Source organism: Rhea pennata, chromosome 2 (genome assembly GCF_028389875.1).
Source record: "Rhea pennata isolate bPtePen1 chromosome 2, bPtePen1.pri, whole genome shotgun sequence".
Taxonomy (NCBI): domain Eukaryota; kingdom Metazoa; phylum Chordata; class Aves; order Rheiformes; family Rheidae; genus Rhea; species Rhea pennata.
Window position 1 is genome coordinate 44,729,194 of NC_084664.1, and position 26,505 is coordinate 44,755,698.

At 39.0% G+C, this 26,505-nt stretch overlaps 1 protein-coding gene across 8 annotated transcripts in view; it reads left to right on the forward strand.

Moving 5' to 3' along the window:
• The window catches only part of RBMS3 (RNA binding motif single stranded interacting protein 3), a 700,426-nt gene that overhangs the window by 364,330 nt on the left and 309,591 nt on the right, over nt 1-26,505 (forward strand). For all 8 annotated transcript variants that reach the window (XM_062569353.1, XM_062569354.1, XM_062569352.1 and 5 more), the window contains one exon: nt 15,019-15,077. In XM_062569353.1, coding sequence (XP_062425337.1) covers nt 15,019-15,077 — 59 coding nt within the window. The remainder of the gene's footprint in view (nt 1-15,018; nt 15,078-26,505) is intronic.

Genomic DNA, 26,505 nt, shown 5'->3' on the forward strand with positions numbered 1-26,505 from the left:
TCCATTACCTTTTTTTTTCCTTCCCTGTTTTCTTTCCCTAATGCAATTCTCTTTTGAAGAGAAATATTTCTGCACAATAGTAACGCCAGTCATTTGTTGGTTGGCAGTGTAAGGGTATTGATGAGAATATTGCACTAAATATCCCTGCGGTGGCTGTCCTAGGATTGCTTCAGCTCGCGCACACGTGGCACGTTAATCTCTCCGCGCCGACTTCTGAAAGGGATTTTGCAAGGATTGCACCAGTAGTTAGTAGCTGTCACCAGTGCGTGAAGCAGGCTCTCAGTGGAGAATTTAGCAGCCCTAAGCTGCACCTGGAGGCGAAATGTCGCCAGGCGAATACATCTCTATCCTTCCCGACCACCAAGTGACGGCGATGCTGCGCGGGCGCTGGGCAGGCGTGCTGGGGCTGGGCGCTGCTGCCTCCGCTGCGGGGACCTGATGGAGCAGGTCCTCTCGTGGGACGCCCCGGTGAGGGCTCAGGGACAGGACCGCGCGCCGGTGGGAAAGCGCTCCCCGCCTCCCGTCGAGGGAGCCCTCCCGGCCTGCTATCGGGAGGTCTGCAGCTGGGCTGCTTAATGGTACTTAGTAACAGTATGTGCCATCAACCATACTCTCCTATTACACAGAAATCCACTAATGCTGGCATCAAGAGCGGCGGGTAATTCAATCACACCCACAAAAATGATATTAACATAACATTAAAGAGCTGTGTAGACTAGCAAAAGACAGGAAATTACAGAGTTCAGGCTTGAAACTTTATCCTTAACTCACCCATATTGTGCCGAGGTGTTTGGAAATTTCCATGCAGCGTGTTATTTTATGGAACCTACTATGGGATGAATTGCCCTGTTCGTCTGTGGAGGATTTCCTCGTCTAGCATCAGCCAGCATTAGTGAGAATTATACAAAGAAATCCTGGCACAATTTGCAGAGCATTGCTGGACAATATGAGGTTTAAATATGAATTTTTTGGCTTAGGCAGTTTACCCATTCCAGCTTTTCTAATGTGCTGCATTAGGGTTTAGCTTTATTGACTTCTTTAAAACCAAGTTGATATTCAGTAGCTAAGTCCCTCTCCTAACTTCAAAACTAACCTTTAAAGTTATTTTTAGCTGTTGTTTTCACCTTTGTGAGTTTTCTTTGTTCAACGCTCTCTGAAAAGGCTTTGTTTTTTATTTGCCTTTTGATTTCAAGACACTGCTCTTAGTCCTACTGACTTTATCTCAAATAAATAAGCTGAATTATCTCTCCCCCTCCACCCCCCCAAAAAATTTAGCCTTATTCCTATCTTTGGGCCTTATTCATCCTTGTCCTCTTTCAATCCTGCTGAAACAAGTAGAATCGCTCAATGAGAAAGGTTGGCTCCATCGCCTATAAAAATCCCCAGTTGGAAATGGAAGAAGATAACGTGTCATGCACCCTACCTTGCTCAGCTGCTCCCATTTCTCATTTCTGTGCCAGCAGGGATAAGGGCAAGTTTTTTGCAAGGACCCCATGGGTCAAGGAGTCAATTTAAAGTTCATCTACGGGGTGTGTATAGAGAAGGACTGAGCTGTTTCAGGAGTGAAAACATTTTATTTTACCCATTGGCATCAGAGCCAAGGTAAGATTTGTCTGTCACTCTGGGGTTGGGGCTTGACTGCAATCAAAGGCGAGATCACAGCTCTCACAGAGATGGTGAAGCTGGCAGGCAGACTGCCTGTAAAGCAGCTAAAACAGCAAGAAGTGCAGCACCCAGATATTTTCCCACATTCGCAGGCGGGTTTTGCTGGCTGTGCTGAAATGCATTCTGTCCTTGAATACCCTGATACTGGTGCTGAGGTAAAATCAGCTAAAACTAACACGGTCATACCAACATGAGCTCCAGGCACACCTTTCACTGCAATGTTGATTTTTAGAGTTCGTTCCCTTCTTCCTCTGGCTTAGAAGGAGCTACCAGTGGTCATTATTTGGAGGATATTTGGACGTTTTAGTCTAATGTAGTGGAAGTAAAGAATGACAGAAACCAATGAAGATTACTTTACTCCCATAATAGCTCATTTGGGGAATATATATGGTACTTTCTGGAGATGGTGAACTCTAGGTGTTAGCTAAGCTTGTAGGTTGTTCCAATTTTCCCACTGTGTGCTAAGGAGCTAGGGAGGAGTGCCACCGTGTCTGTCTCTGTGGTGAGCAGGATGGTCATTAATGACCATGCACAGAATGGTAGGATGGCTGTATTCTAGGGGAAATCAATTTTCTGCAGAGACTTGGGGTTATAGAGTAGCACATTTCCACTGAGCGGAGGAGGGAGACAAGACAGAATCGGCAGAGCAAGGATTAAAAATACAAAGGCTTCAAAAATGTGAAATAAATCAAAATGTTTCTATGCAAGGTGGATTTTTTTTTTTTTTTTTTTTTTTTTTTTTTTTTACACTGCCAAAACTGGTCAGGTCTGAAACCTGCTGATTTCAGGGATGAGGGAGGGAATGACCTGCTGGAGAAGGTCTGAGGTGGGGGTTGCAGGGACAAGACTGCCTAGGGTTCAGACAAATGGGATTTGCAAGACAGTTTTTTTAAAGCACTTGTTCTTTACTTTTAGGTGGAGCACAAACATGCAGAATCGATGAAGTTGTGAACACTGCTGTGCTTTTCCCTTCCTCAAGGAACATCTATATTGCAGAGGCTTCTGGGCCATCCAGTGATACCTGAGCTAGGTTAAAACTAGTGAGGTAGCTCCATGCTCTCCTGCTGGCCCAGGCGTGACTGCAGTATAGACCTGTCCCTGTGTCCCTCGCTATGTGCACTTGAGAGTTTGTACTACAGTCATTTTCTTCTGCCGTTCCCCACTCTTTCAGGTTTTATTTCTTCTCTGAATCACAGAGTTTGGCCATGGTAGTGAGTGTCTGTTTCAACTCTGGGTGGCTCAGTGGTTATAGAAGTTCTCCCCCATTCTTTAATGGTTTGCTTCCCTCTCTCCTTTTCTGCTGCTTAAACCTTGCTCTCCCCTTGCAGACTAGCTGGAGAAAAAATGTCTTGCTTAGGATGCAGTGATTCTACTCTCATAATCGTCTTTGAAAAACTGTTTCAGAAAGGTGATAAGTAAGTCATAACTGGTGTTAAATATCATGTTAGGAGAACACCTTTAATAAGAATAAATTTACTCAGATTTTGTAAGTATTTTTGTATGCATATACACATCTTAAAAACGTAAGCATACATAAACATTTAAATCTCAAACAAGAGGATGATTCTTTTCTGACTATGCTCTGTATTAAAGGCTAACCCAGAGATAAGATAACATTCCCATAAACATGGAAGCTTAAACAAAGGAGCTGTTGTCCTGAGAATGAGGGAATCAAAAAGAAACCGAAATTTGAACTTAGGAAATTGTCTTACAAAATGGAATGTTGCATGTAGAGTAACATTTAATGGCTTTCAGAAACTGCAGAACAGGGGAAATCCATAGGTCTTTCTCTTGATCTCAGTGGTCTCTGGAGCAAGCCCAAAGAAAGCGAAGGGCAGAGGCATCTGGGAAATGAATAGCTGTTGCAGACCTTTTATTTTACTTTAGCTTCTTGTTCAAGATGTGGGCCTTTTGAGAACTTCCTTTCTTGAACAGCAGAAAGGGAAAGGGTAGAAAACTGCCATTGTCTGAGTAAGTGGGAGAAAAGGGTGCAAGTGCTGCATGAATAAGATATTTCAGGGATGAGTAAATACATGGCCTGATACTGCAGATGCTTGGCTTATGAGTTGGCCATTGTGTGCACTGCATCCTGTGCAGAGTAGTTGCTCGCATTTATAAATATTTGGAGGCTATAGGTCTGTTTCTAGTAGGATGTTTCTTTGACTCCATGAAGATTGACCATATGTCCCTTTTATATTGTTTCTGTGCTTTCGCGTTGCTTCTGATGGGCTGTGCAAAAGCAATTTGCTTGCCACTACAGGTGTTCGTAGTAAATTTTGTGTTATTAATTTTTAAACCCAGCACTTTTGGCAGATTATATTTCAGCTGCCTGAAATATAATTTATCTGTGTAGGATAAACTTGCCATTTATGTGTATGATAGCAGCAGTAAAGTGAGTGGTGTCAGCACTGGGGCTTTTATAAACCTTTAAATCCAGGTCTTTTTATAAAGCAGGGAATAGAAAGCAGAATGTATTTGTTCATTGTTGTTATTTTATTTATTTTTTTCCTTTGCAAGGTTGTTTCCTGGGACACAAAACATGCAGCTGCCAAGCAGTGCTTTTTCCCTGGCTGAGGATGTTCACAAATATTTGATGAAGATGTTGCCCTTGGTGTTGCCAACCCTCAGAATTTTATTGCAAAGTTCACAATATTTGTTTCTTAAACCCTTAGATCCTGAGGCATGTGATAAGATGGGAATCTTAGCTGTCAATTTTTTAAAAAATGTAGGTTTTTCTCCTTCATGGGTGAAAAGAGAGGCATGAAAATATGACCCGAGTATATCAGAAAGGCTCAAGAGATGGAAGCAAAGTTAAAAAAAAAAAAAAAAAAAAAAAAAAAAGCCCCAAACATATTTATTTCTCATTAATTATTTTTGCTATTAGAAATTAATATCAATTAATATCTTTTCGGTGTATTAGCGAATAACAGAAGTTGTGCATGCTGTGCTCCTTTTGTCAGTTACAAGAAGATTGTGGATTTATCCAAACAATTCACAGTTCTCTCTCTCACAAAATATGCCCAGTACTCAGAAGGTCTGTTTTTCATGTAAATCTTTACATGGATTGAGTACTATATCACATTTACTTAGTGAGTTTGAAGGTATGTGAGGTCAGCAGTATACAAAAGACTGTTCTTGAGGGCTCCTAAACCTGACTGAAGCTAATTTGCTTCCAAATCCAGTGTTACTGATCAAGTTTCAAGATGTAGTCACTGTCTTTTTTGGTGAATGCTTTCTTCTTGGGGCAAAATCTCCCAGGAGGATGATAAAATCTTTAAATACTTGTTCCCTTCTGTGGATTGGTCTGTGTCTATCTCAGAAGGGATAGGTTACGTGGCATGTCTTTTTTCATAGGTCTCCATCCAGGATCCTATCTGAGGAGACCAAGTAGGTGTCCTTTTAAGGACTGAAGACATGGGATGTTTAAAGAGTGTATTTATTTGGTGAATCCCATGGCTGCTCTAACCACTTCCTGCTCCATATAGGCTTCTTCTGGAGGCAAATTGAACCAAAGAGGAGCTCATCATTGCCAACACTGGCTTTTCTTCTTTAGGAGATGTACTGCCAAGGTGTCCAGTAAGAGAAGCCGACCCAAAGCTTGACGGAGGAGTTTGTGGTTGACTGCAAGATTTGCATCTAGGGCTTGCTGGTTCTCAAAGCGTTGCCTGATGAGCAGAGCACTATGAGACACGCTAATAACACCACGTTCCTTGCCCCTCAGTGTCATCTTAAGTGTCACTTCAACACTCGGAGACAGAAAATAGAGAGGCAGCTGCTTAGTTGGGTAAACTGGCATAGCCCCTGGAACCCAAAACCTTGGCAGCATGTTTCTGGCAACCAAGAGGCTGATCCAAAGTGCAGGTTTTAATGAGTTGTCCCCCTTCAAAAATATTTACCAGACTGACACACTGGGGCTAATACATTCACTTATGTCCATCTTCATTTCCACAAGACAGAATGAATGAATGAATTATTTATATAATAGACAGTGCTCTAAATACATTTTTACACCTAAAAATGTGCTTTTGTAATGGGTGAATCTTCATTAAAGGCTGTGTTTACACAGAAGTTTTTAAGGTGTTTTGAAGACATTAAAAAATTTAAAACATGATTTGTAAATTATGTTCCTATATGGCTGGACGGACAGCTTCATCTAGTTTGAGCTTTATTTTTGATGAACTGATCACTTAAGAAAAAATTTTGAGAATTCCTGTGTTGCAGCGCTGACCTGGGAGATGCAGTAAGTTGCTAACAAGAACAGACTGGTCCTCTTAGAAATAATTATCATAGTTATTATAAGCCTTGCACTATGGAAGGCAGAGTACTCAGTAACTGAAAAGATGCACGTTTGTGTCCTTGGTAAGAATATTTCCTGATTTGAGATGTAGAGGTGACTTTCCTCACCAAATAAGTATGTTAAGTTAATGAGCCTGCAAACGTGCTTTTACCTTGATAAACACAAATTGTCCCATTTAAGTTCACTGGGGCTTCTTACACGCCTAAAGTCAGACATATGCACGAGTATTTCAAAAATACCTTGGACAAGTAGCTTAACAAATCCATTTCCACACCCTGTCCTGAAGTTGTCTTTGTGTTACAGTTGCCTGAATAAATGGACTAAGAACCTTCTGAAAACACACTTGGTGGAATTAAGTAAAAGTCAAAGGAAGTCAAAATCAGAGTTGTTCTAGCTAAGTTCTGGGAAAGAACTGTACACTTTTGTCCATATAATTATAAAATTTCAAAATCATGCTCTTGTTGTTTCTCCTTAAAAATTTAAGACAGAGAAAAATATATTCCTTTGCACCACTTGTATCAAAGTTCAGCATGTGGAAAAGGAATATAACCAATATTCCGGCCCTGAAAAGAAAAGATTTAAAATAAATATACTAAAGAAAAGCAATTTTGTGATACAGTTCCTAAAATATGTATTTCGAAATGTAAAAATCTTAAGAAACTGTCCTGCCAGAAGCTAAGTTGTGTCCAAAGACATCTGAAGTACCTGGAATTTTGTAATTTGTAAATAATGAAATGGGAGCCCTGTGAACTCAAGAAGTCTCACTCATGCATTTGATTCAAATGGCCTCTGTGTGAACTCTATAAAATGCTTCAGCTTTAAATTATCAGTTTGAGTTCACAGTCCCTGGTGGTAGCTGGAGTTCTTGCTTTTCTTTTTAAACCCTTTTCTTTTTAATTTCTTTTAGCTTGTTGGCTGTTATTAGAGAGGTACCATCTGACTGAGATACCTATTTTTTGCATTATGTTGCAGTCATACAACTCTTTTAAGAGAAAATTGTTTTAGTGAAACATCAGAAAATCTGCCCAAACTGAATGCTCAGAGTTCCCTTGAATAATGAGGCCATTGTGAAATGATTGAATACTTTAGAGATTAATATCACGGTATGCTGGCATGCTGGTTCATACCAACTGTAATTTAACAATGAATCCTCCGTAAGCAAGCAACGCTATGAATGAGAAATAGGATACAAGACAGCACAGCATGCAAGAACATACAAAATAAGTAAGTTTCGCATGCAGGAATGATATGTTGGGGGGATTTATTTCCACAATATCTGAGATAATTAAATTGTTGAATAGGGGAGATTCTTCATGTTTGAAGATCTGCTTAATTTTTTGCTCTAACACTAACGAGTGATGTATTTATAGTAGAACAAGATAGCTTTTTTTCCCCCTGGTTCTTTGAAAATTAGGGTATGTGTGGTATTGCTGTTTGTGCCAGGCTACAGTAAACCACATTTCATTTTGTGAAGGGTTTCAGTTCCCTAAGCTTTCTTCCATATAATGCATCCTATCATTATGTGGAAAATCTAGTGGTGCTACAGAGTGTCTGCAAACAAAAGTTGCATTTTTTAAAGACATTTGAATTCTCGCAGATATGGAATAATTAGTAGTTGAAGATTTAATGATGGCCCAGAAGAAGGACTGAAGCAATCTGTACGAAATCACAGTTATTAATTTGTGCATGAATTTCGTTTTCCATACTTAATTTAGCAACTTTAAAATAGTTTGCTAATTAATTATTAACACTGGTTATTTGTTATGGCAGAACTGTGAGGGAAAAACATAGCTTTCTATCAAAGCAAAAATATTAACATCTGAATTTTAATTTAAATATGATATACAATAATGTAATCATGCTTTAAATAGTCTTAAATAGCTTCAAGTCAAACATATAATATATAGCACTAATTCAAAACAGACAACATTTAGAATGAAAATGGCAACTAAGAACCAAATATCTTGCTTGATAGTAAAAAGCTGTGGAAAAAACACTGTAAAAATGTCAGACTTTTATGGGGAGGCAAGTGGCATTTTATTCTGTCTTCGGTATCAAGACTGTGACAAATCTGTAACCTCCTGTGTGCTGTAAGTAGGATTTGATCTTGTACTTACTGAAGGCAATGAAAAACTACCTTTGATTTCTGCAACTGTTGGATCAAGCTACCTAATTTCATTTACATTCAGGCAAAAGATCTGTATTTTGGCAAGGGAAGAAACAAAGCTATGGGAAGCATTACCTTTAAGCTACTGAAGTGATATACTTCATGCAGGTCTGAAAGTTCGATTGTTTTATATTTCTGGAAATTTACTATCCGTTCGAATTTGATTCACTGTAATTTCATGTACACTGACTTAGTTTCCCCAAATCTCAAAGCAATTACAATAAGTCTTCAGAACCAATGAACTTTCATATGGGACTGTTTTTCCAGAGGTGGGTGCACATATAGCATTTAGAAATGTGAGTACAGATGAGTTTGAATAGGAAATATGACTCTATTTCTCCATAAATATCTGTTACCGGCTTACAAATATATTTCTAATTTGTATGTAGGACATGCGTTCCTGTGCTTTAATAGCTGAGTATTTTAGGGACACTGAGAAGAATGGAGTGGTATTTTGGTTGTAGGTATTTTTGTGCACATTTTAAGAGGTCCATTTGCAGTACTCTCCATCCTAAGTTGTAGAAATTTTACAAGTGAATTTCACTAAAAGTACTAGTTTTCAATGTTCTTTACTAAAAGAACATGAAAAGGATCACAGCTGCTCCAGCACTGGATTAGAAACCTGTGATTTGAGCTGAACCGTGCTTGCATTTTCTCCTGAAAAGAAGGATTTATGAATATGATCTGTGAATGTAGTGTAATGTAAATGGCAAGACCCATATTCTGAAATAACCTTTCAGGTTCTTTTCTCCTGAACGTGGAGCTGTTATGCAGGGGAATTGCTTGATCTTGCCTTCTATTTGTCTAAAGTAATAATAGTGTTCCTAGATATGTACATATAATTAACTTATATTTTTAATGTAGCTTTTTTCGTCTCGTACTTATAAAAAGTGCAGTTTCTATTGGATGTGGGGTGATGGTGAATAAGATAAGCCCATATATAAACCAAATCACTTCGGTCTTCCGTAGCAGTAAAAATCAGTACCAGAGGATAGTCTTGAATATGAACGCATTCTTTCACTAGTTAATCAGTCTCTTGAAAATTCGCTCCTCATAGGTGCTGCAGTATTCATTACTGACTCCTCACTACAGCGCTAAGAACTGAAATATATGGCCTGAGCTTCAAAATCACTGAGCATCTCCATCCCTTATGGATTTCGGTAGTAGTGACCAAGTAGCCCCTTTGGAAGTCCAGGGTCAGTTTTGGACGTACAATCGAAGGATTTAAGAGTTCGGTCTTTCCCCCTCCCCACCCCCCTTCCTGTGGTATTCGTGAAAACTTGGACAAATTGTTATTTTAAATTACTGTATTGGCTTGTATTATATTCCAAGAAAAAATGATTTCTGTAAAGTGGACATCCAGACTGAAGTAAGTGGAGAAGACAGGAACAATTGAATGTTCAACTCTTACTGTCTTGGGCAGAAGCGCAGTTTTATTAATCCAATAAACAGCAGGTTCCCTGCAACTACCTCTCTTTGCTACACAAGCCATGTACAGGTCTGTGAAAACAAAAGATGCTCTGAGGGGTATACATTTTGTTCTAGTATCTCTACATGAATGAAAAGAGAATTTGATTTTCACCTTCAAATTTTTAAATTAAAATAATACACAGAATAATGACAACAAACCAGCTCAACCTTTTTTAATGGATAGAACATTAAGTGTTTTATTGTGGAGGAAAAAGTACAAGCATTGAATATGTCATGTGATAGACAAAATGCCCAGAAATGATCATGCAAATCAGAACTTTCTTTCTGAGTGACTTTCCCTTTTGTGCATATTTGGATGGCTTAAGTTCACTTGGCAGTGTATCTGTCAGGACAACACCTCTCAGAATAAAATTTCATAAATCCGTGATTTTCCTAATAGAGTCTGCTCTTAAAATAAACACAGTTATGCTCTTCATATATTAATTCAGAAGAATGAAAGAGCCTCAAAGTTGCTTATCTAAATCCAATTACTTCTGGTCATAATTCATTCCAGTACAGAAGTTCCAGAGATAAAAGTATATATTACCTAAATGCATAGAAATGCAGGCTGTTTTCAGTAGGACGAATTATGCTCTGAGCAATGCATAAGGCCCCGAGTGAACTTGAATGCTTGGGATACAAGTATTAAACTCTAAGCTTGGAAATTACATGGCAACTCCATTTGTTTAAACAAGCAAGAAAGAATTCTGTGAACAAGTTACCTGGATTTGAATTCCAGGTTTTGACTTTATTTAAAACATATAAGCAATTCCCTCATTCTGGTTAACGCTGTGTTTCATACCTGTCTTTGCCCCTTACCATGATGCTTGGATATATGAGAATTGCCATGTCCGGGTAGTATGGAGTCAGGCGAGTGGTGACGTGGCTCATCTGACCTGACGGCCGTTTTGCATTACAAGACTTGTCATGGCCAGCCTGAAGGATGGAATAAAATGCACCTATTCCAGCCTTTAATTTTCTAATGGCACCAAAAAGGTAAAAAGCTCAAGTGGCTCTAGCCTCCCAAGAAATTTCTTTTTTGACCCTGTGGCTCTCTTAGACCAGCTGTCCCTTGTGTGACTGCCACTCAGGACGTGGTGGCTGGCAGGGGACCTTCTGCCTTCTGGACTGGTCCTCTAGGAGAGTCCCAGTGTCTTCCTTGACCCACTCGCCTTCCCCTGCGTCTGGCCAGGCAGGAGCAGGAATGGGTCAGCTGCGCTCGCTCAAATTCTGCGTGTTTGAGACACCAAAATTCTGGGGATCAGGGGAATCAGCACTACTTCATCACCCTTCATTTGTACGCTCAGCGCGCCGTGCTACGTGTTACTGTCATTTGTAGGGAAAGTGTTTTAAAATGAGCTTTATCATTTTAAAAGTGGATATCAAATAACTGGAAAAGCTTCACCCCAAATTGACATACACAAGAAATGGTAGAAATACTAATGTTCCTAAGAAGCTATTTCCTCCCCCAAAGTGGTGTTTTCTTTGCATGTAGGAATGGCTGGGCTGGTTCGGACCAGGATTTTGTTTCTAGCAGCAGTCAGCAGAGCTGCCTGATGTTAAAATAGGGCCAACATGTGACAATAGTCCTCTGATAGACTCTACAGGTTTCTGGCAATATGTTACTTTCTGGGGCCATGAATGTGTTTTAATTTAATTTCCTGAGAGATCTTCCACCCTAGAAGTTGCCTTTTTTTTTTTTTTTTTTTTTTTTTTGGGGGGGGGGGTGCAGGCGTACTCTTGTGGGCCCCTGTGATCAACTGGTTTTAAGTGAAAACTGTTACACAGAAAAGCATTAAAAACATTATTGACTATGAGGGATTAAAAGGACTAAAAATAAGCAAGTAAAATTTATTTGTGCTTTACTATACTTTTAAATAACTGTGTGGGGAGAATGTAGCAAAAAACAACACATTAGTCTGGAAAGCCTCTGACTAGAAATTCCAGCTCAGATTTTCAGTAGACATATTGCTGAGGTAGCCATCTCATGGGTTTGTAACATCTATTCTCTCTGATACTGTAATGCAGTAGGATTACCTTAATGATACAGTCATTACATTGAAGGGTTGGTAATAAGGTATTGAGATCATCTCAATTCAATTCCACAATTATCTTTTTCTGGCCAGAGCTTTTGATTCAAAATCTTTGAAAGATACCTCCATGCACCATAATTCAGGGGGAAATTAGATAGTGCTTATGTTTTCTCATGTCATGCAAACCATGCCTAGTAGTTCTGACATTAATAATGTCAATACTTTGTAGAGCAGAGGTGAAGACTGTTGGATTTTATAGTGGTTGCCATTTAAATACAAGAGAGTAAGAGGCCAGCTCTGAAGCAACATTTTATTCTTATTTCTGTGAGCATTGTCACTGAAGAACACATTTTTGGAATTTCAGGGTGGATCAGATTGCACTTACAAAGCTCACAAAGGGAAAGCCAAGCAATGCTGAAAAGGAAGCGTAACTTTATATCGCTCTCCACATGTGCAGGAAAGAAATGTATTTGTAGGAACGAACTACCTGCCTGATTGCATGCACCATGCAAGTTAACATTCTTCATTACAGCTGATGTTCTGATTACTGTAAAGTAATTACTTGAAATATTTAGGAAAACTCTTCAAATTAATTCTAATTACTTTCTTGTGGTAGAGCTCAAAGTTTGTAGCCATAGATCAAAGTGAAAGGCCTACATACAGCTAATTGCCTATAGCTGTGTGTTATTGTGGCACCTTTTACTGCTCAGATGTCTGTTATTGCAAACACTTAGGTGTGCAAGTAACTTTATGTGCTCGAGGAAGCCTCTTTAGAAGTGAACAGAATTACTTCTATGACTAAAATCTCTCAAGTAGCTTAAGTGTTTGCAGGATCACAGTACGCAGCAAGTAACTCTGGGAAGTCTGTAATAAAAGCAGTACCACAAGTGTCTGTCTTTCCTGGCAAGAGGTGGTAACTGTTGGTTCTCACATGACTTGGATGAAACAACGTATCAATTCATTAGGAGTGGCCCAGCTAAAATGGAGGCTGGGTATTAGTTTTTGTTGGCGGAAGCTTAGGTAGGCGTTGGGTTTTGTTTGAGGTTGTTGTGGGTTAGCTGCTGATTTTTGTTGGATTCTTTTTCCATGTATCTGTCAGAGGCCCTTTACTGTACAAGATAGGCATGTTTTTGCATGTTTTTCATGCATTTGATTTCAAATCTAAATAAATCGAATAAATGAAGAGCCACTGCAAGAGCCAAATTTCCTCCTGGGCAATTTGGCCCAGAGAATAGTCATAAATCATCCTGGCAGAGGGGTTGGCTATGCCTTCTTAGGATCTATGCTCCAACGTCTTTGAGGCCAAAGTCAACTTCAGGTATTATCCTGAAGAATTATTTAACTAAGCAAAATGAGCGTAAGTGGGTATAAAGGCCCCAATTCCTGAAACACTTGAGGTTAGGAGGTTAGAAAAGCATGCAGTCTCATGGCGAACATTTTATCTGCTCTGTGTGTTTTTGATGTATAGCCAGCCCTGGCAAAACAGAGCCTCAGCTACCTGCCTGTGTACCCATCACAGTGGATTGCATGATGGAGTTACACCTGCTTTTGGAGCACAGCATCCCACCTATCTAGAGAGCAAGGGAGAAAAATCATGTGCACCGTTTTTGTTCCTGAAAAATAGCTTAATTGGGGTTCAACATATGTTGCACAAACCAGTAATGTTTTTAGTTCCGTTTGCCCTCCTCATTACTCAGAAGACTGTTTTCCATCTGAAATAAAAAATGAAAATTTCCTCCTCAGAATGAAAGCTTCTATTGGTTTTTAAAGAAAGAAAAAATAGTGAAAACGGAAGGTCTCATTTTGCATTTTTTGCAAAAATTGGTTAAAAAAAGAAAAAGATAGTGGACTTTCTCTAAAGCTAAGTGGAAATGTGTGACCTACCATGTGGAAACCAGCTGAGAACTTTTGTCTACCAGGGCATGAAATTGTCTTAAGTTTTCTTTCCTGGCACTGCAAATTGTTTGAGGCAGGCTGACCCAGTCTCTCCTGTTGCTGCTTCCTTCTCTTTCATGAGATATTTAAGTGTTCATTAGAGCCCAGACTAATACCCAAAGGAGCCATTTAGCAAATGAGTGCTGGTATCGGATTGACATCCTTTTCTATATAGCAGGATATATGGGTTCAGCTTTCCTCCTGAGGCAGAGATGGGAGTTGCAGCAAGGTCTTCCATATCTTGGTTGTTGCTAGACTTTAGGGAAAAGTCACAAGCACCAAATTTGTACTGATATTAATAAAGATTAACCAAATAAAAATTGGTCTGACATATCCTAGGTGGTTTATAGTCTGTGTGCTGTTGATTCACCTATGCAAAATAATCTGCTACGCTGCTTTGGCATTAGGAGGTGTGATTTTATTGTTGTCTTCTGTAGTAATATGGAATCACAGAACAGTTGGGGTTGGAGGGGGACTCTGGAGATTGTCTGGTCCAACCCCCCTGGTCAATTAGAATGACCTAGAGCAGGTTGCCTATGTCCAGTCAGGTTTTGAATATCTCCAAGGATGGAGACTCACAGCCTCTTAAGTAATGGCAAAACCTGTGTTTCATGGGAATAGCTTCCCCTCAAAAAGCCAATACTCTAGGCAGAATCTTGTATTCTTGTATTCAGCTTTAAATAGCGTTCTGTGATTTTTATCAAAATTAAGTGACACTGACTGCTAAATCTACGTTTTTAGTCTTAATCTCTGTAACATGAAGACTTGGTCTAGTTGCTTGATGCAACAAGTTGTAGCTGCCCAATGGCATCCAAATTGCCCCTTCAGCATGTTGATGCTATAGATTTGCTGTACAGTACTTCATTATCTATGGGCCGTAACATGTGTTGAAATAAGTACCAGTATTCATTTTGGAAAGAGTTAGCAGATGCATATAATACTCAAAAGCTTCTGTTTATCTAAAGTAGAACTCGAGTGTGTCTGTGCATGCATGTAAACAAACAATCGTATCTTCCCCCCCCCCCCCTTTTTTTTTCTTTTCTTTTTGTGTTAATCCTGGAGGAATCTGGTCCATATTAAGATGAACCTTATTTGGCAGCTCAGAATTAAAAATACATTCTTAAGTAAGGCTAATTTACTTAACCAAAGCAATGTTTTTAGCAGTACTGGCGTCCTAAAATCTCTTTTATAATTGGCATTTATGCCAGGAGTCTTAGTGCAGTGATAGAGGTGGACAGGGTATGGCAAGTGACCAGGGCTTTTCAGATGAACTCTAATGGTGTTTGTTGAACTGAAGTGGCAGAAAGAACCTCTCCAGGAGTATCAGGCAAACTTTCTTTGAGAACACTAGATCTCTCCCTTGTATGCTTGTGTATGTGTGTGTGTGTAAAAATAATATCAATGTATGTAGTTATAATAACATGAATTTCTGGTTTTTGTTTTCTTTTCAGGTATGGGAAAATTGTATCTACAAAGGCAATTCTTGACAAAAACACAAATCAGTGCAAAGGTATGTGCAAAAAGTCCTCTCTGTGAGTTCATTGTCTGTTTGAATGATTGACTGGTGGCTTGACTGCCAAGGTTTTGGCTCCAACTGTGCAATCAGCATAATGTACGGTATATTGCAAACATATTTAATAATGCCAGTGCTTTGAGTTGTGTTTCCAGTAACATTTCTCATTAATTTTTTTCATTAACAAACAAAATGAAAATCACAAATCAGAACAAGTATCAAATTGCTTTGGCAGAAAAGTAAATTACCTTCTAACCACATAGTGCCGTCTGATTTGAACGATATCATCAGTGATGCAAATTGATTTCCTATATAAAAACAAAAAACCTTTGGGAAAACTTTCTCCCAAACAAAACCTGGTTTATTTTTTTTGTCTTGTGATTTCATGGCCTACACTGTTGGAGGAAGAAAATATTCCCTGTAATACAAATAGATTTGCAACTTGTGATACCAAGATACGAAAACGACTCCTCTTACAATTTCACTTTTTCAGTTCTTTGCTAATGTATCAAAACATTTCTTTAGTGAAATATAGCATGTTAGATACTTGTGTGTGTGTGTATCCATTTAGCTGTATCTGTCAAGATAAATAATAAGATACGTAGACATATTTCAAGTGTGGAATTACTATTTGTTTACCAGTTTGAAGAGCTATCATTCTGTGGGAGCTCTGTTTTAAAATGACTCTCTAACATCACACCATTGATACACTCTATCTTTCTGGAGTAATAGTCCCTACTAAAGTGGATCCTTCTCCGAAGAAACACCTTCTGGATGGTATTTCTGTATGGTTTTGTATAAAGAAAAATATTGTAGTATAGGAATATCTCACCAGTGGAAGACAGGATGTGAGGAGAAGCAGCAGTGAAAGACATTTGTGGAAAAGGGCAAATTGTGTGAGAAGTGGCAAAATCCTGGCAGCAGTAGCAAAGATGTTCTTGCTGTTTGTGAAAGTGTGTGCCTTCGCCTCTTGCTTGCCAGCAACAGCATTCATTTGCTGGAGCACTGAGGGTTAAGAAGGGCTTTGGGGTCACAGCGGTTAGGAGATGGGGCTCCTAGGCAGGGAAGAGCTGGGTGCTTAGGATCAGAAGCGCTGGAAAGGACAGAATTGTTGGATGGGAGAGATGAGAAATGGGAATTCTGTCATAGGATAATTTGGTGTTACCTTGGTAACTCCAGGGTAAAATGGCTCTTTACCATCTTGCACTCCAGCTAAGACTTCTGTTTGGGGGCAGAAACGCGTAGGTCTTCCCTCCTTTTCCCACCACCACAGAAAACTGAGGGGTACTCCATTTTTCTCTCAGGTGTTAGTTCCATCATTTTTTTATCTTTTTTTTTTTTTTTAATTTGGCTACTTGAAATGAGCAATACCGATCAAGAGGATGGGGTGGACTCCAACTGGGCTTGAAAGCATACTGACTAATTATAGGAAAACTGTAAGAGAAACATATTTATCTTCGATGATCTGGGTCATCTAAAGCAACTATGCTTTCAACTTAGATGTTTCAGATGAGCGCCTGAAGCTTGGTGGAGTGAATCTGGGGAAAGTGTGCTTGATGGTTATCCCTGTTATTTTTTTAAAAAAAACCCTACATTTTATTTGTCTCCCTAACTACTCCAACAAACATGGTGCCGTGTGATTAGAACTTCTTTCCATTCCCATTGCCTGTAGTAAATAACATAAGGAATGGATTTGTTTGCAAAATAGAAAAATGTGAAGTGAAAAGAGTGTAAAGAATATGAATGAGAGAATTCAGAAAAAGATCTGGGTTTGGTGCCATTGATATTGTAGTTTATTTAGATATTACTGTAGTAGGGGCTATATAACAGTGAGTTGGAACGTTTAAAAGTTTTTTTCATGCTGTGTTATTATACTGTAGGGCAGAGAGATATATTTATTTGTATTTCCAAAGATGGATCTTTATGACATAAGTAGTACCATTAAAAGATCATAAACATAATTGGATTTATTAACAGTATGCTTCATGGCATAAAAAGAATGGATATATTGCTTCTTTAAATGCTGGGTGCAATTTCCTTCCTCTTCAGCAAGTTTGCCAAAAAATAAAATTAAAAAAAAAAAAAATTTTGTAGAAGTCAGAACTGGACCTCGAGCGGTCGTCCGGTCCTTTCCCCTGCCTCAGGCCAGGATCAACTCTACCTAAACGGCTCCCGACAGATGTTTGTCTAACCGGTTCCCAAAAGCCTCCAAAGATGGAGATTCCACAAACTCCTTAGGCAATCCATTAGAGTGTTCACTATCCTCACTATAATAAAGTGTTTCCTAATGTCTAACCTAAATCTCCCCTGATGCAATTTAAGCCTATTGCTTCTTGTCTTATCCCCAGTGGACATGCAGAACAGTTTATTCCTTTCCTCTCTGCAGCAAACTTGCATGTATTTGAAGACTGTTATGTGTCTGTCGTGCCTTTTCTTTAGACTAAACAGTAGTCGTTTTCCTCCTTCCTTAGAGGTACTTTGTTTCAGGTTTCGTGCTCATATTGCATTCCACTGGTCTCTCTAATTAGCTCACTTCTTTCTTGAGTGCTTAGACCGGGCACAGACTGTCAGGCAGCCTAAACTGTACCCTGGGCAATAGTGTCGAAAGGTAATTTCATTTGTCCTCTGTGCAGCTCTCTTGTTTATATACATATAATGCATGTGTGTGTGTGTTTATGTTATATATCTCTAAATAAAAGGTATATATGCTTTTTTGCGATGCGGGGTGTTGTGTGGGAACGGCCCTGTTCTCCTGTGCGGAGAGGCTCCGCAGCCCCCGACTCCAGCCGCTTTTGCTAGCGCTGCCGCCAGCCAGGCATTCCTTACTGCGCGCTGGGCTTTGTGCTGTTGATTATTCCCTCCTCAGGCTAGTACTTTTCATTTGTCTGTGTTGAATTTTATCCTTTTTTTTTTTTTTTTTTGATTTTTTTTCCAGGCTATTCCTTAATTTGCTAAGATTATTCTCAAATCTTAAGTCTCCAGAGTGCCTGCAGCACCTAGCTCTTTAGTATCCCTCTTCACAGTTAATAAATGATTTCTCTAATCCGCTGGACAAGATAATTTTGAAAAGGCTGGATAATATCAGGCCTGGGAAGGACTTTTGAGGAAACCCTGTCGGTACACCAGATACTCTGACAGTGAGCCACAGAGAGCTTCTTTTTAAATTGGATGTGCCAATCAATTTGGCACCGACGTCACTGCAGTTTTAGCTGGATTGTATTTCTCCCACCTGTTTGTGCTATGAGGGACAGCCAAAGTCTTACCAAAGTGTGTAGCACTTTCCTATGCGCAAGACTAGCTATCTGCTTCTAGAAGCAAGGACGATTTGACATTAATTGTTCTTGATAAATCCATGCCGGGTGTTACTAATCGCCAGTTATCTTCTAGGGTCTGTGGATGGATTTAGATGACTATTTGTTCTAATATTTTTCCAGAAGTTGAAATTGGGTTAAAGTGGCTCTAATTCACTGGGACCTACATTCCTTCCACCTTAAAAAACAAAACAAAACAAAACAAAACCCAGACATTTTCTGTGCTCCTTTCCAGTCTCCTGGATCTCACTCATCTTCCACAAAGTAGGAGATTTTCCGTTAAATGGACGCATCATCCTGTGATATTTGCAGGGTGCAGCAGGAGGGATTAAATTCAAACAGGTGATAAAGAAGTTACTGTGTAAATGGAGATTTCCAATTACATTTTGGCATCATTTGTGTTTTGTCCAAGCTATGGAGTAAACCTAAAAATGTAAAATGGTTAATAGAGCAAAGAAATGATTTCAAACAACACATTTTTACTTGTGCAGGTCCTAAGACAGGCTACTGTTTAGGTTTCCTCTTCCAAAAATGAGGAAAACATTCTGAAACTAATTTTAAAATTTATTCTGCAAGCAAAAAAAGATTTTTAAAAGGGTACTCACTGTACCCCTGCTGTGCTAAGGAATAGTGTTATCTGAGGATTTTTCAGCAGTCGCGTCTAAAGAAATCATCTATGCCTCAAGAGAGTTCACTAGGGAAACCTTTTGATGTAACCTCTCATTTTAAGATTGTTCTTTCTTGGTGGCATAAATGCTACGTGAGGCACCGTAGGAGCAGCAATCCCTCTGTAATAGAACAATATATAAAACAAAATAAGCACAGTCATGACAAAATGGCCAGAAATGACTGAACAAAGCAGGGAACAATCACATATGGAGAATAATGAAAAACAGACACATGATTCATTCAGATGTTCAAACACAAAACCCCTAATGAACAAGTTGGAGAGTTTTGGCTGCTTTTGCGTTTTCCCTCTCCCTCGCCTCCTTCCCCCCCCCCCCCCCCCCACCATGCATTTCCCTTCTGGGTCTACTATATTTGCTAATTTAAAAAGTAGGGGAAATTAAATAAAAGGCACCATTCAGGAGAAGCGTTGAACTTGAGCGCGTCGACTCTTCTCTTCGGAGCCGTGTCCCCCACCCTCTCCAGGCTGGCTCGCTCCGACAGACCTACGTGCTTCGCGCAGGGGGAATGAGTAATGGCTCTTTCGCAGTACAGTTTCCATACCTCATAGCAATGGAATACAGAACAGTTAATCTGCCAAATACACAAGCCCATTTCTTAGAGTATGAATTACTGTCATCTGCATCTGCCCTTGCAGACACTTTAATTGCGTGCATACAGATTTACTTCCTGGTTTAATCAGGAGCTCATCTTATTTTGAGCATTTCACTAGGACCTGAGAAGATGAGCACGGCAGAATGACTAAAAGTCTTAAATCCCACCTGTGGGATTTTTTTTTTAATAAATAAAAGCTATGAATCACAGTAATGTGTAGGAGACAAACACTTCGACTGCATATTCTTTATTTTATGTATATTTTTTCAAACCATGCGCGACTTGATTTGTTGAATAGGAGTGTTTGCCTTAGGAGGGAAATGTGCCCAACATGATGAGGGGAACTATAGAGACTCTGTTTATAATTTTAATATTTCAGTGAGACGTTTTTCTTGTCAAGAAACCTGTTGTTAGCAATGATGTGTTCATTTTTATGATACAAAAACTGGGGATGCAGATAAGCTTTCATTAGGGTTGCAGTGGGTTTATGGTAAAAAACAAACAAAAACAACAACAGCAAATCTGCATCTACGTTAGCCCACCGTGTAGCTCATACAATTTCATTTCTCCATTTGCCCAGATGGTTTTAGACCAAAACTTAAATCTTACCATGACCTATTTTATAAATTGAGTGTTTATTTGTGCAACGAAAGTGTGATAACTGCAGGCTTATTGTAAGTGTTGGAGATAATTGGAATGGCACGATAAAGTGCTGCTTCGCATCTCCCACAAGGAGTTTATCCTGCCTTGTGCTTTAAGTCAATGGTGCTACTCATCTGCTTAAGTTGACCAGCATCCTTATGTATCCTGATGAATTGGGACTTGAGGAGTAGGAGGCTTCTGCTCTGCTAAACAAAACTTTATAGAGTGTAATAGGTACAACTGAGAAAGTACATTAGACAATACATTTTTATAACTTCAAACTTTATTTTTTTTGCACACATTCTGTGAGGATTAATGCATATTTGTGATCATACAAATTCATTCATTTTCATTCTGTATTAATTAATTACTATTTTTCTTAATATATTTGGGATGGCAAAATTTGATAGTGACTTCAACATGAAACAAGTCCACGTAAAATCATAAGCTAGTGAGGAAAACGGCCAAGCTTCATGGAAAGCAATTTAGTTAATAATTAATTTTATTTATTGGGAATAAGCTCAAATTGCAGTAACTGTGCTATGTTATTTATGATACTCAGAATTGCCATTTTGAGAGAAAAAAAAATCGAGCCAAGTAGATCTGTGCCTGATCACAGACTGTAAACTGTTCACATTAGGAGGGCATGCACAGTGTGCTTCAAGGGGAAATGGATCTTGTAGAAAGTAAATAAGTTGTAAAACAGACTTACTTAATTTTGAAACTCTAGCCTTGTGTAAAAGTAAATCAGTCCTATTTTCGATGCTGGGATAGACAATAGATGTGGTGATGTTTTTGTGCATTGGTTTTGTTTGTTTGCTTGCTTTGCTTTTTTTCTGATCCATTCCAAAGTTTCCGGTGGCATAATATTTCACAAGTTATTAAAAGTGTAGCAATATGGAATATTTTAATTTGGTGAGTTTTCAGACCTTGAGGTGTTTGTGGAAGCTGGATAGAGGCTGAGGATGGGCAGACGCTCTGTGAATTTTATGTATGCCTCTGTTAATCCATCTCACTACTGACCTATAGCAGCCCCTGCTAAGGGCAGTTCTGGGTCTCTCGAACAGAGAGTGCAAATTATGCAGAGTTGTGCCACTTCTGTTAAGCAAACCAGTTGGTAAACCCAAATCTCCTGAGTTTGAAAAACAAAGTCTTGTGTTGTGTTGCAATTTCAATCCTGCTGCTGGTAGTATAGCGTCAGGTCCTTGTGGAAGTAAAGGGATGTCAACACTCGCTTTAGTTCTGTCGCTAGCGCAGAACCCGCTTGCCATCTGTCATTTAGTTTGGGAAGCTGTTACTGTGAATATTTTTAAATAATGTTCTTCTGCCTATATGGTATGACTGATTTTATATTCTGCAACATTTTAAAACAGCAAAATAATATAAAATCGCCAGGCCAAAATTTTTAGCAAATCAAGAGATCTCTTTGAACATCATGAGGTTGATGGTTTAAAAATGTTTTTTTTTTTTTTTAGTTTACTTTCTAGTTATTAAATCTTTAGTTTCTTGTGATGCTTACAAGAAAAGCTTGAGAACTAAGTATTTTTCTTTTGAGTTAAAAAGTTTCATTATTATCTAAGCATATGAGACTAGGAGCTGGAGCTTGAGGAAAAACACCTAACAGGGGTGCAGCAAAATAAGATGAAAAGAATTGCCAATAAGAAATGAGGATGTTGCTTACACAACAGTGAAAACATTCACTGAAGAGAAGGTGATAGTATTGCAAGTCCTCATGCCAGCTTCCCCCATGAGAACTAGCTTGCTGTGTAGGCTCCTGAACTACCATGCTGCTCTACAAACATGGCAATTCTAAGAAATTACCAGCTTCTTGCTTTGAAAAGTGTGTGTGCATATATTAAAAAATACGTATGTAGCTGTCCTTTTGACCTTGCAGATGATGGGTTTACAGATGGTTAGGTACACAAAGAAAGGACGACACGTGGCGGAAGCGTGTGATGATACCAGCTGAGCGATTTTCCTGCCTACCGAGCACCTGTTGCGTTGACCGGGGGCGTTACACTTGTCTTGGCAAACATGTGAGTGGTTTGCAACTACAGTCCGGTTAGAAATTCTCACTGTAGCTTGGAGATAGCGCTTCTCCTATTTGTCTATTTTTGAATGCCTTCCAAGGCTGAGGCGGTGGGATATAAAAGGGTTTGCTGAGCCGTCCTGAGCCACTCGCCGGCGCAAGAGCGCAGCCGTGCTGGTGCTCCTTTGCTGCTGGGAGGAGTCCACTGCCCACCTCCGTGTCCGCAAAGCATTGCGGCACCTTGGAGAAATGTTCTTTACTGCATTTAAACAGTGTTCTGTCTTGAGTTCTCTAAAAATTGCTTATTGAGTTTAAAGCCAGGTCCTCTACAGAGGAAACTTTTCTAATTAGTTCCCCAGACACTTTCTTAAACAGCTTCATTGCAATTAAGGAAAGCATTTCCTGGGTCATTATCTTTTCATAAATGAACTCATGGCCTAGCAAATATTTTCTATAAAGAGACCCAAGATGCTCAAGTATTCTGTAACATATCTAATCTATGATTATTCCTGGGTTTTTAATTTACTGCTTCCAAAATTTGCAGGCCCCTATCGCTGGCAAATAACTGATTTATTTTTTTTTTTCCTTTCAGAGTAGTAAAAAAATAAAATTTCCATTTATATGCATTGATTAAAGTTTTGGTTCATTGGTCTGTATAAAATTTTTCCAGTAGCTTGGCATCCATTTGAAGTGCATTTGGGGACTGGGTAATGCTAGTAGGCTGTTAGTGTTCTCAACTGACTTGCAAGTATCTTATTTCATATCACAGAAGTGAACAGAAGAGAGTACTTTTGTCTTTGAACAGCGTTTCGTAATCAGCTTTTTTGAAAACTCAGTTGCAATGCATTGGCTATTTCACCTGTCTGGCAGAATCAGCTTGCTTAAACTTGAACTCTTTATTTTTTTTATTTATTTATTTTTCCCTGATACCATGAGATAACATCTTGTTTATCAGTAAGTCTTTTTGGCCTCTGGTTCCTTGAAGTCCAGTCATGACTCCCAGTAGTAGTTGCATTCAGCTGAGATGTTGGTGTATAAAGTCTCAAGACCTTCAGCAAAACACAGCTGAGCTGTGGAAAATACGTCTGGTAGTCCCACAGGAGAACATTTTGCCCCTGCTCTTTAATTCCTTTAGAGTCTGTTCTAGTAGACTCTATTAGAGCATACTGCATATGCAAAACACATGCTTGCTAGTGACAATTTGATAATAAATCCAATCGACAGACTCTTATTGGGCACAGTTACTCAACAGGAACCATTCTACATCAGATCTGTTGATTATGGCATGACTTCACTTTTGCATTATGCTAGCAATCAGAAAAGACATCATTCGCCTTTTCCCCTATTAATACACATTCCTGGCTTTTGTTTGGCACAATAGAACTACTTTACCCAAGTGAATTAAGTAAATGTTCTCTTTCTTGGTAGACTGGAAGCTATGAAAGAAAAGCAGTAATGGACCATGCCATCATTTTTATTAAATCTGTGTTCCTGGGTGTTCGAGGGCTGCATGTCTAGAGATGCCGTATGATTGCTAGGGAAGGAATATGTGTGCAGCATGGGAGAAAAATCATAGCCATTTATCTGGCAATAAAGATGTAGCTCCCTCAACTCTGAACAACAACCCCACTCACACCAGTTCAAGAGAAGGAGCTGATGGGTGCTGTTAATCTTACTGCATCTGTTTAGGCTATGGTAGCCGTACAGCAGTAAAGCTCTAGAGGGTAATCTATAGTACATAGAACAATCATCTGCTACAAAAAATTAAAAGATAGCCTTGTTTTATAGACGCTGCAGCCCTGGGCTTTGAAAAAGACTAATGTTCACAGTTAATTTTAGGTACTATAAATAATCTTACGACTTTGAATTGAGTTAAACAACATTTTTGCAAACACTAAATTCTCAAACAAACAAACAAACAAACCCAAACCTGTCCTTCAAATTTCCCCAAAATAGCTTTACATTTAGATAATGTATTCAGCACAGAATATTTTGAGGAGAGATACATTTATATACAAGAAAAGGAGGAGGCCGTCTTAGGAGTGGTAGAAGTGACTCTCTTATTTGGCAAAATAGAACTTATCTGACTGGATCTTCCTCAGAAGGACCAATGATGGGCAGATGTTTTCTTCCATTAGATGGCAGTGGTGTGATGTGTGGTTTCCCTGGACCCCCAAATCACAGGTTTGACTTAAAAACTTATAAATAGTTCAATTAAAAAGCAAATTTTCATTTGGTTTATAATTCAGGAGCCTCCAAGCTTTCCATCTTTTCTTCACATACAATTTTTCAAACTGTCAGCTGGTTTCAAGCAAATGTGAAAGACAACTAGAACTGTTAGATATAAATAGGTTAATAAAGTGTTCAGAAAACTGGCAGCTATGGAGAGTGGAGACTTAGCGCTTCCACAGAAGGAGATGCAGGGTGGACTGAGTTTTCATCCATTTAATGTAACCAGAGTAAATCAGCACTTGCTCTTCTATGGTGTAGCCAGAACTTGCACTGTTTTTTCCTGAAAAAGAAGTCATGAGGGAGCTAAGGATATCATAGGAGGGGGTAGAAGCTCTAAGGAACGTTTGGGGTGGGGGGTTACAGTGACTGCAGCCAAGGGAAATTGTAGAGTGTTGCAGTGGAGAGAGACATGGGTAAAGATAAGAAAGGGAGGACTCAAATGTGTGAGAAAACTGGCTATGTTCATGTCATTGCTCACCGAATATTGTTTGATTCTGTGTAAAGGAGAAAGAACCAGAAATTTTATATATATATTTTTAATACAATCTCTATATAAATATCTTTCCACCACCTGCCCTTGTTGCTTGTGGTATAAGTTGTGGTGTTGTTTATTAACTTATTAAATATGGAGCAGTAAACACCACTTACTTTTAAATGAATTAAAATAGACCTGGTGCCCTTCATGGCTTTTTATTAATTGAATATTTTTGCTAAGCTATCTGCTTTTGGAGCAAAAGTTGCAGCCAGGAGATGGGGGTCAGTGGGGCCTCTATTTAAATGCATGTGATCTCTATGTTAATTGCCTGCATATTTAACCAAGCAAACATGTTACTCGGCAGAAAGTAAAGGGTTTTGTGGTCAACCTTTAATTGTAAAACATCAAGAAAAAGTCTGAGCGACCTGGTTTGCCTGAGGTGTCTTGGTTGTTCTTGTCAGTCACTGCAGCTCACTGCAAATTGCAGGGTAAATTCCACATAATGATGGAACTTCCCTTTATAAAAGCCCCAAAACTGAGGACAAATCAGTGCTCAAAATTCCAGTGTTTATTTTCTGTACATTTGTTTTACATTATCCTAGTAGTTATTTCCTTTCTAACAAAACTAGATTTTATTGCTAGTATGGATGGTTATTAGAGAAGAAAGTCATGAAATAGAAAGTAAATATGCCTTGGGTTTGGTAGATAGGTACATTTTTGTCAGGTCAGGTGAATGTGATTTCTTACCTCAGAAAGCCTTGGATAGCTACCACTTGCCATGCTGTACTTTCTTGAACTGTTACTACAAAAGTTTTATGGTAGTTGCACTTAAAGCAGAGGGTGTGTGCCATGGAACAGCTAATTCTGAGATTGGTGGAATTAATAAACCTTATAATCTGTGACTCTTTGCTGTGTTTTCTCTAGTGTCTAATAATGTGTTTGAGCTGCAGCCTGTTTTGACCTATTTTGAGATCATTGTCTCTGTCAAATTGGTTTGAAAAGAGAGTCAGTTCAAAAGCTATGGGGAAAGATCAGCTGGCAAGGAAATATATAGAGATATTTCTGTGGTATGTTCTTTACTTTGTTTTTTCCAAAATGATTTCTAGAATTCAAGTTGTTTTTTTTGACCAAGTATTGAGCTGCTATGCATACCTATGGATAGCTGCCATATTGAACACCTATGGACAGTGCATCATGTTAACATGTGAAAGTAGGATTTTTTTTTTTTTTTTTGTCGTATGTATCACTCTCTATATACCTACATTTAATTTCTCACGCTATTTTATTATGTAGTCACTTAGTCTGGTTAGGTCACTTCTTCCCCCTCTTTTCTGTCCTGAATAATGGAGTCCCCTCATTCCTGGTTGAGAAGCGGGGTGTGTGGTAGGGTCCTGGCATGGTCTGTATGAAAATCCATTGCTAACGTCCCCCTCTTGTAGGAAAGTCCATGCCCTC